Here is a 10,578-nt window from a genome sequence, read left to right as displayed (position 1 = left end):
AGCTCCGCACTTTCCCGGAAAAAGGCGGCCCAGCACACCTGCCGCAGGTGTGTGCACGATGCCGCCTTTCGGGTCCCCGCGGGGCCTGGCAGCGCCACCTGAGTCCGGAGAGGAGGTGGCTGCTGGCCGTCGCAGGTCCCAAGGGTTGCTTGGCAGACAAGCCCAGCCCTTGTCTCTTGCTGCTTCCGAAATGGACCATTCCCCTGCCCCTGCCGGTGTGCGGGGCTCCAGAGGACCATGGGTTTTTGGCCATCCACCCCTCCGTTGTCTTTAAAGCTCGCGTTTCCTACGGAGTTAAGAGGAATGGTTCCAAACCGTGCATAAGGGTATGACAGGCAGCAAATTTGATCTCCAGGGGAACGCCGTGCCCCCACCCCCCCCACCCCGACCTGAGATGTTTGGAAAACCTCTTGTAGCGAGCTTCGCTGACACTTGTGGCGTGTTTCCTCAGTGTGTTTGTTTTTTTGGAGTCCAGATGGTTAAAATTGTCCAGATAATCTGCCAAATCAGCTGTGCAGCTTGTGCTGGTGGAGGGAATTCCAGTGACTGGAATAAGAGGGAAAATACCCTGTAGATTCCCTTCCTCAGCCTTTCTGGGAGGCTAGTTTTAAGGACTCTTTTTCTTCAGTGCAGAAGAGCATGTCTTCCTAAGGGAAGCACAAGCCTCTCTTATTGGTGTAGGCGCCCTGGAAGCTTAGAACTTTGCGGTTGCAGCTCAAGGCAGGAATTGTAACACCTTTAGTGAACTTTACAAAAAGGCAGGAGTCTTCGGGCCAGATGGAGTCCTTGGGTTCTGTTTTAACTTGCAGGGACTGTTTGCTCACCCATGCTGCGTTCTTTTTTGTTTTAGGTGTGCAGGCGGCTGGGAATTATAGAAGTTGATTATTTTGGACTGCAGTTTACGGGTAGCAAAGGTGAAAGTCTATGGCTAAATCTGAGAAATCGGATCTCCCAGCAGATGGACGGGCTAGCCCCTTACCGGCTCAAACTGAGAGTCAAGTTCTTCGTGGAGCCTCATCTCATCTTACAGGAGCAGACTAGGTAAAGTGATGCTGAACTAAACCAATGTCAAATGGACCTTGGGTTCCATGTAGAAAGGGCCCTTGCACCTCCCCAGAGATGTTCAGGGCAAATTTGTCTGCTACAGAGCGAGTTGGTCCATAACCGAGAAGTTTTTTCACCGCACAGCCCTTTTGTCGAGGTGAACAGGGAGCTGCCTGGTTGGCCTGGGGTACATTTTCTAGCTCTTCCTGCGGTTTTTTCCTGCCTTTATAAACAATGAGGGAGCAGGGTTGAATTCTTACTAACACTTGGGATCCGTGCCACCACATGGAGGGGGGATGGGGGGGGGAAGATTAGAAACCCAACTGACTTCCTGATAGCAGCATCTAATGCCCGATAGTAACCTTTGCGTCAGCAGTGTTACTGCAGGTCATTGTAGACTGTTCTAACAGAAAGTAGGAAACAGTTTTTCTTGGGTTACTTAAACTTAGTCAAGTTCAGCCTAGTGTCAGATTACAATATCCGACTTAGTCCAGACGCTTTTAACTTTTTTAAGTTTCTTGAAAACTCAGTAAGAACACTCTGTAAGGTGTAACCGATCTCCAACCCACAAACATGTCTACATGTGACTGTTTAGACTGTTCAATCCTTCGCTTTACTTCTAGAAAACCACCAGCAGTGGCAGACAACTGGGGCTTGCGGTTTCCTTTTTCAGACAGAAAATGCTTTCTCCCCTGGACTGACTGTAATACTTTTCAAGGATGAGCCAAATTAGGAAACTCCTGTCCAGTACTTATAGCTGAAAAGCAAGAGACCTAAATCCTAGAGCCACATGTAAAATAAATAAATAAACAGCAACAACCAAAAAGAGACAAACGACGAAACTGACTACTTTTAAATTTGTTTCCAAACAAACTTTGGATCTCAGTTCTAGTAGTTTTCATAATCCTTGGTTTGGAAATTTGCCAAGCGCATGAAAAATGTGAGTGTGAGAATCTTGAGTAATGATAAGTGAGCAAAACCCTCTAAGAGTTGTTAGCATGTGACTTTTTGTTTGTCGACTTAAGGACTGAGAGAGGCATCTTTTGAAATACCATTCGCTTGAATTTGAAATCTCTCCTTTACCTTGTTGCTGCACTCGCAAAGGTGAGGGGGATGTTCGGTTTTCTTTCTCTGAGACAAGCTAGTATATTGAATTCTCAGTGCTCCTGAAAATGTCTTGCAAAATACTCACATGATTACATGTTTAAGGGTGTCTCAGCTGTCTGTATTAAGTGGAATATGTTGGGCTTGTGAGGGGGGGTGTTGTTTGTTTGGGAGCAGTTTGTTTGTTTAACTTAAAGCTAATTTGAGAAAACTTTCACTCTGCCCTTCAGTATGATAAAATGGAACAGAGCAAAAGGATATGCAAACACACGTATATAGCACAACATACTGGAGTTTTCATTGTGTAGTTCTGTCATGATCTTCCAGTCACTTCTGGGCCTCCAGAGGCAAATCCATTTTGATGCTACAAATTTATTTTTTAAGCGTGCAGAGGTTTAGAGGACCACATACAACATTTAAACAATGGCTGCAGTCATAATAGTATGATACATTTATTTTATGAATGATTAGACTTTAAAATTTGCTACTAGATTGGCTTTGCCTGTGTCTTTTTTTTTTTTTTTTTTTGCAAGTGAGTTAATAACCATTATCAAGTCCATTTTATTCATGCAGGATACTCTGTGAATTAGAACTGAAATAAAATTTTCTGCTACATTGACTCGATTGACTTTAACTCCAGAGATTCATGCCCACAGAATGCACATACCTAGTTAGCCTGGGTAATTTTAATTGATCTTAGTTCCTTTTGAAATCTTATTGAAAAATTTAGTGTGACCTAAGCATTTGACTTGCTTTTAATATATTGGTGACTATTACTTGTTTTTCAGGGGGTTTTCCCAAAATACAGAATTTGGAGAAAATGCCTTCTCAGGTTTATATATAGAATTCTGCTTTTAATAACTAAAATGATTTGTAATTAGTATTTGCACCTTTTCATGAGGACGAGAAGCTGTCTTGGGTCCAATATAGTCACAATTAGCGCTGTTTTTAAGTACATGGCCCGACAGAGCAAAAATATACGTTTTTTTTCCCCTAATATCACGTGAGCCAGATAAAGCTGGTTGGTAAACATTTCGATGGTTAATAATTCGTTATAAAATATTTCTATAAAAACGCCATGAAAATTAAACAGACCTGCGTATGTCCTCCGTAGGCCAAGCTTTGCCAGTTCGCTTACCAGCGGTGATTTTGGACCATCTCAGAGTCAGGTCATGAGGGTCCATTTAGTATACTGAACACTGTCTGGACTGTTTATTAAATGGTGCTGAAATATCCTGGCCAAATTGGCCTCTATGGAGAATTAAAGCAGTCTACGCACCGGAGAGCCGGTCTAAGCGGGAGCAGTTAATATGTTCGTGTGTGTGAGACTAGGGAGGCTGCTGGGGGGACCAGCTGGAGGGCCCGTTGGTAACTGGAGAGTGGGGGTGAGGGGGCCAGGGGGCGGACAGCAGAGGCCCTGTGTTCTCAGCGCAGCCCAGCCCCCAACCACCAGGGTAGCACTTCTCTCTTGAAAGGCCAGGAAGAGCTTGTCTCTAAAATCCCCTCTAGCTGTAAATTCTTTTTCTTTCCTTCTGATTCCTCCCTATTTTCCTTAATGTTTCCCTAAATATATTTTTCTGAAGACAAAGGGAAACGAAACCAACCATATCAACTGTCTGCTTAGATTGATACAGTTAATCTGGTCTCTGATTTGGCTTCATTTTAGATTTGATTCTTTACCCAAATTATTATTTTTGCCTTTGAATGAGGGCCTGGAAAGAAACCAGAGTCTTTTTTTTTTTATATCTTTATTTATTTTTGAGAATGAGAGAGACAGAGTATGAGACAAGGGGAGGGGGAGAGAGAGAAGGAAGCCCAGGATCTGAAACAGGCTCCAGGCTCTGAGCTGTCAGCACAGAGCCGGACACGGGGCTCGAACCCGTGAACTGTGAGATCATGACCTGTGCCAAAGTCAGACACTAAACTGACTGAGCCCCCCAGGTGCCCCCTAGAGTCTTGTTCAAACTCAGCAGACACATTTGAGAGACAGAGACAAGCGGGTACATTCAGCAGATATTTGCCGCGCTGAGCGTTGAAACTAAAAGTGAGACTAATGTATTCTGGAAGTAGATCTGAAATAATACGGATCTTTGAAATTCTTGCCATTCAAAGGCTCTCGGTTACTCACAGCGATTCAGACCAGATTTTGTCAACATTTTCACAGCCAGACATTAGAGAATTATATGCCTCATCTTCAGATATGGTGATTACACCATCCACTGCCAATGTAATCTGTTTCTCCGGACCTTTGCCACATTTTAGCAGAGTTCTGTGGTCTTTGCGCTCCTGCTTCCTTACGACTCCCCAACGCCTGAATTCGTTCCCAGAAATCAGCCTCAGTAAAGGGTTCCATGAGTCCTGAACAGTTCGTTCAGGGGATGCTGTCATCCTGAGTGTTGAACCTCATCAAGATTTCCGTGATGTGAGTGAGCGGTGTTGAGTCTGACTTGTCCCTTGTGAAATCCTGCTCCCAGGCCCCCTTCATCCATCACTCCTTAGAAAAGCGTCCACTGGGCCTGCTCAGGAGACTGAACTACCCCAAGACATCATGTCGCTTTCCTTTAAAGCATCTAATGAGCGTGTGACGCGACCATTTACCTGTGTGAAAATTTGTTTATTGTCAGCTACTCTCATAATTTAAATCCCAACGAGCAGGGGGCTGATCAGTGTCGTATCTCCAGAGTCTAGCAAGTGCCTGGTGCATAAACATTCGTTGAAGTGATGAATTAAGAAATGAGAAATAGGGGCACCTGGGTGGCTCAGTCGGTTAAGCATATAACTTCGGCTCAGGTCATGATCTCATGGTTCGTGGGTTCGAGCCCCACGTCGGGCTCTGTGCTGACAGCTCAGAGCCTGGAGCCTGCTTCAGATTCTGGGTCTTCCTCTCTCTCTCTGCTCCTCTCCCATTCACACTCTGTCTCTGTGTCTCTCAAAAATAAATAAACATTTTTTAAAAAATTAGAAATAAATACAAATAGAGTTAACTGATACGGATAATATAAATTTTTTTGGAAATAGTGAAATGTTTGCCAATTTGCTTCTTTGAACTGAAAAGCTTAAAACTATCTAAAAGAAATCTCACCATTAAAAAGTGTAATTATCCTCTGTTAAGGGTTTGCCCAGTGCTCGGCCCCCTTTTGCTTCCTTCCTTGCCCCTCTCCGCCTCACCCCAACACATTTGTTTCTTGCAGCTGTTAGTTCTCATCTAAAACGAACTACTACTTGCCTGGACCTTCTGTGAAGTTCAGATAGTTTTCTAGCTCCAGGCTCTCTTAAATCTAATTTTCAACCAATTTGTAGGTTCTGAGTACTTCCTAAACCGAATGTTTTCCTTTCTCCCAACAAAAACCACTTAGATGTCAAAATCTAGGGAAGATGGCCGCATTGCAATCCGCAGAGTGAATGCCACATGCAACCAGGGGCAGATTGGAGGCGGTGGGTTTGAATGTATTCAAACTGATCATGCAGATCTTACCCAGGGCCTGTAATGATGCTCAGAATCTTTCCACGTGTTGTCAGTGTTGGTAACGGTTGCTTAACACAGTTCACCTTTGGAGGGTTCAGGATGGGTACTTTCTGAGGGTGTCACAGCACTATCTATCTGCTGCAAAAGTGTCCCTCTGTTTTACATATCAACCCTATGCCTAAGACTGCAATGACGCATTCCCCCTTTCTTTTTTTTTAAATGGCCCCAGGAAAGTAAGACAGACTTGTATATTGTTTCCAGAAAATACTAATTAGATTTTTGAATTCTAACTTACCTATTAAGTCTTTGTTTTTGCTCAGAGTGTAGGACGTTTGCATTATTGTCTATGTATTTTAGCCACAGATCTCCCATCTGGGCACATTTGGCGTCTTCCTGCATTTCTCCTACTCGTATATTTCTATGAAGGATCCAGAGAACATTATTGATTTTTCATGTAACCAAAATGAACTTTTAATTTTAAATATGTCATTTTAAATAAAACTTGACTCTTTAGAAGGCATTTATTCTCTGAGTCATGCCCCCCGCAGCCTCTTTCCAGACCTCTCCCGGATCGAATGGCACTCACCACCATCTAGGCCCTTGGGAGAGAGATTGTGGGTAACACTTTTAAACAACAGGATTGCCCAGGTCAGGGATCTGTTGTGAGCAGGTAATCCTGTTTTTTCCAGGTGCTTCTGGTGTGGGCTGTCATCGCTTTTGATGTTGGGGGTTTCCCTTCCCTCCCACTCCTGTATCTTTTAAATGCTTTGAAACCTGAATAAGAGCAAATTTGTTCATGGTTCCCATATTACGTTTGGGACTTTGAGAAGGATTCCCTAAGCTGCACAGAGACTTGACTTGGTCATTCCTTGGCCATGACTCTTTGTCAGTTGCAAGCCTTCCGTGCAATGGATTAGATCTGATAGTTCACTTTAGGTGTAAGAAGCTGTTCATTTGAATTCTGAACCTTGACCCCAAGGATTTTCACTAGTGTCATTTCCTCAACCTCTTATGAAAATTTTCAAACATGCAGAGAAGTTGAAGATGTGTATAGTGAACACCCAATACCCCCATCTAGATCCTACCATTAACCGCTTAATCAGTTTAATATACTTGCTTTATCACGCATTTATTTTTGATGCTTTTCAAAATAAGTTGTGGATACATACAATTCCCCCTAAATACTTCAGTTTGCAAATCATTAAGTAGAACTCTGTATTTGTCTACATTTTTTTTCTTTTGATAAAATATTTACATATGATGAAATATATCAACACTAATTAATACCGTTTGAGGAGTTTTGACAAACAGAGTGTCTGTTTAAACAAAATCCTTATTAAGATGTGGAATAGGGGCGCCTGGGTAGCTCAGTTGGTTAAGCATCCAACTTCAGTTTAGGTCATGGTTTCACAGTTTGTGAGTTCAAGCCCCACATCGGGCTCTGTGCTAACGGCTCAGAGTCTGGACCCTGCCTCAGATTCTGTGTCTCCCGCTCTCTGCCCCTCCCCCTCTTGCATTCGGTCTCTCTCTCTCTCTCTCTCTCTCTCTGTCAAAAATAAATGTTAAAAAAAAGATATAGAATATTACTGGCACTCCAGAAAGTTCCCTCAGGGCCATCTGCAGTCAGTCCTGGGCCCCTTCCCCATTCCCCGCCCCCCACCCCCATGCCCCCTCCCCCCTCCACAAACAGGTTCTTTGTTTTTCCTGCATAGATCTACCTCACACACCCAGAATCGTGCAGTGTCTGGCTTCTTTTGTTCATTATGTATTTTGTTTTTAGAGATTCGTCATACTGCTTTATACCGATGGCTTGTTCGTTGCTAGATAGTATTTCACCCTACGAATATGCTACTGTTTGTTGATCCGTACCTCTATCAATGAACACCTGCTTTTCAGCTATTGTGGGAAAAGCTTCTGTGAACATCACAAGTCCAGTATTTTTTGTAGACATGTATTTCCGTTTCTCCGAGTAAATCTAAGAATGGAATAGCTGGATCACAGGGGAGGTGGTTGTTTAGTTTCATTTTTAATTTTTTTTAATATCTCTTTATTTTTGAGAGAGACAGAGCGAGAGTGGGGGAGGGTCAAAGAGAGAGGGAGACACAGAATCCGAAGCAGGCTCCAGGATCCGAGCTGTCAGCACAGAGCCTGACACGGGGCTCGAACCCAGGGACCGCGAGCTCATGACCTGAGCTGAGGTCAGACACTCAACCAACTGAGCCACCCAGGTGCCCCATAGTTTTGTAAGTAACTGTCCAGCCATTTCCCAAAGTGTTTATACCATTTCGTGCTCCCATCAGGAGTATCCGAGTCCTCCACATCCCCGGCAGCCTTCTGGTTGGCGTGGGGTTTCATGGATTTGTCTCTCTTGGTCAGTCATGTTAAACACTTTTTTCATATGCGTATTGGCTTTTCCTATGTCTTCTTTTTTGAAGTATCCATTCAGGTCATTAAGCCATCTTAGTTCTTTGTCAGAGATAATGTTTTATAAATACTTTTTCTCCTGTGACTTGCCTGGTCTCTTAATGCCTTTTGATGAGTACAAGTTTTTAATGTTAGTCAAGTCGAATTAATCAGTTGTTCTCTTTTCTGATTCTTGCTGTGTCCTGAGAAACCTTTGCCTCCCGCCCCTCCCCCCAGTTATGGAGATCTTCTCCAATGTGTCTTTCTAGAAGTGTTAACAATTTTAGCTTTTACAGTTAGGCCTACAATCTACCATGAACTGCTTTTTGTTTCAGTGGAATTTAAGATACAAAACAAAAACATGTATAGTAATTTTTTTCACTTGATAGTTTTTTTTTTTTTTAAGTTTTACACCCAGTGTAGGGCTCGAATTCATGATCCCAAGATCAGCTGACGAGGTGCCGTCTTTTTTTCTTTGATAGTTTTTAAATGTAACTCGGCAGGGAGGGTTTGGTTTAAAATAAACTGATGTGGTTAAATGGCTCATTGGACCGAGGCAGGGACACGGGCGACCTCAGAGGGGGTCTAACTGGGTGCAGGGCACACCAGCCATCCCCAGCGGACGGCCAGGTTCGGTCAGGACTCCGGAGGAAATACCGTTCCCAGGTTCTTAGCGATTTGAAAGATGTTTTAGGTCAGTTACTTAAATGCTGAGTCTAAGAATGAATGTGGATATAGTTGTGTCACAGAAAGTTCTTCAAAATGATGCCACTGGGAAGATACCGGAAGCAGTGATTGGGCAAAACTGCCCATGACAGGCCGGTCAGCAACTCCTCTTGGCTTACGGAAAGTTCTATTTTGATTATTAGATGATTTCTTTAATGAGACAAGTCAGTGTTCAAAGGACAGTTCTCTGCTTACAGTTCTTAAAAGATAAATGACCTAACTTTATTCCTTAAAGCCATGGGAAGGAATTTATTTTTAAAGTAGAGGAAATTTGAAACTCTGAAACAAATATATGAAGGATATATGACTTTTTTTTCTAACGAGAATGTGGTGTATCTGTAATTACTTACTCAATTTTTTCAAATTCTCCATAAGGCTACAGTAAGTGTGAATTCATTTCTACCCATGATGCAGTTAGCCAGAATGTTTCACTTTGGGCCTCCAAACCAATCCACATATTGACAATATGTAACTTTCTTAGTAACTACTCAGCCAGACGACTAGAAAATGCAGTTTGAGCCTATATCTGTAGAACATATTTACAGACATTGACTTAAGACAAAGAAAGAAGTAAGTTTTTTCCCAAGGGCTTGCTTTCTTTTTATGACTAGCACGTAGCCTCAAATGAACTTGATATGTCAACCACTTTTGATCTTTAGATAAAAAATTAAAAAAATTCACTGCAGGCATGACCTCTTTGACCACAGCTGCTTGTTTTGATATTATCAGTAACCTTTCACCCACTTTACAAAAAAGGGGAGGATGGGGAAAAAATCCATGAAGCAAATAGTTACCGAGCAGATGGTGGAAAAGAGAGTAATAGGGAAAAAATACTTGATTCAAAATCACCCCAGGGACCTGGGTGGCTCAGTGAGTTAAGTGTCTGACTTTGTTGGCTCAGGTCATGATCTTGTGGTTTGTGGGTTTGAGCCCCATGTCAGACTCTGTGCTAACAGCTTGGAACCTGGAGCCTGCTTCAGATTCTGTGTCTCCCTCTCTCTCTGCTCCTCCCCTACTCATGCTGTGTGTGTCTCTCTCTCTCTCTCAAAAATAAATAAACATTTAAAAAAAATCATTCCATTAACTATTGAGCCGTCACTGGATTCCTTTTCGGAACGTGTCTCCGAGCTCCGCTGTCTTCTCTGTGAGAAAGAGCATGTTAAATAGAGCCTGCCGATGGCCCACCGCAGCTGGTGATCTTTGCCACCACTGCCCCTTTGTGCTGTTCTCCTGGAGAGAACACCAAAAACCAGTTTGTGTCTGGAGTTACCGTGATAAAGCTAGGTGCTTTCATACGAAAGAGCTGTAAGTGCCATCTAAAATACGGATCTACAGGAGAAACCTAATGGACTTTGGCTCAGGTCATGATCTCATGGTTCATGGGCTCAAGCCCCACGAGGGCTCTGTGCTGACAGCTCAGGGCCTGGAGCCTGCTTCGGATTCTGTGTCTCCCTCTCTCTCTGCCTTTCCCTTACTCATGCTCTGTTTCTCTCTCAATAATAAATAAATATAAAAATTTTTTTTCTTAATTAAAATAAAATAAGGATCTTTTGGGCATGTTCACCCTGTGACCCCCGGTGTGGCTTGCCGCAGAAGTAATGAATGACAGACATTTGCTGACTCAACATGAAAAGGTGGTTTCGGGGCCATGAAACTGCAGAACGCAGTTTACCAGAGAGTCGGAGAGTCGATGTAGACAGTCGAGGGGAGGGCCCCCCGCAGGGCGTTGACTGCAGTTTGGCCTAGATGTGGAGCATGTACAAAAGGCCAGTTGTTCTCCTCGGTTTAAAAAATCCTGACCCACGGGCCTAGAAAGGATCAGCGTTGGGTCTCAC

General features: G+C 43.3%; 1 protein-coding gene across 1 annotated transcript in view; it reads left to right on the top strand.

Annotated features, from left to right (window-relative positions):
• Window positions 1-58: 58 nt before the first annotated feature.
• MYLIP (myosin regulatory light chain interacting protein) overlaps window positions 59-10,578 on the top strand; it is a 21,738-nt gene continuing 11,218 nt past the window's right edge. Inside the window, exons 1-2 of the mRNA XM_029943135.1 lie at window positions 59-217; window positions 851-1,041. Of these exons, the coding sequence (XP_029798995.1) occupies window positions 59-217; window positions 851-1,041 (350 nt within the window). The remainder of the gene's footprint in view (window positions 218-850; window positions 1,042-10,578) is intronic.

This window comes from Suricata suricatta, chromosome 7 (assembly GCF_006229205.1).
Source record: "Suricata suricatta isolate VVHF042 chromosome 7, meerkat_22Aug2017_6uvM2_HiC, whole genome shotgun sequence".
In the NCBI taxonomy this organism is placed as follows: Eukaryota; Metazoa; Chordata; class Mammalia; order Carnivora; family Herpestidae; genus Suricata; species Suricata suricatta.
This window is presented reverse-complemented; position numbering and strand designations above follow the sequence as displayed.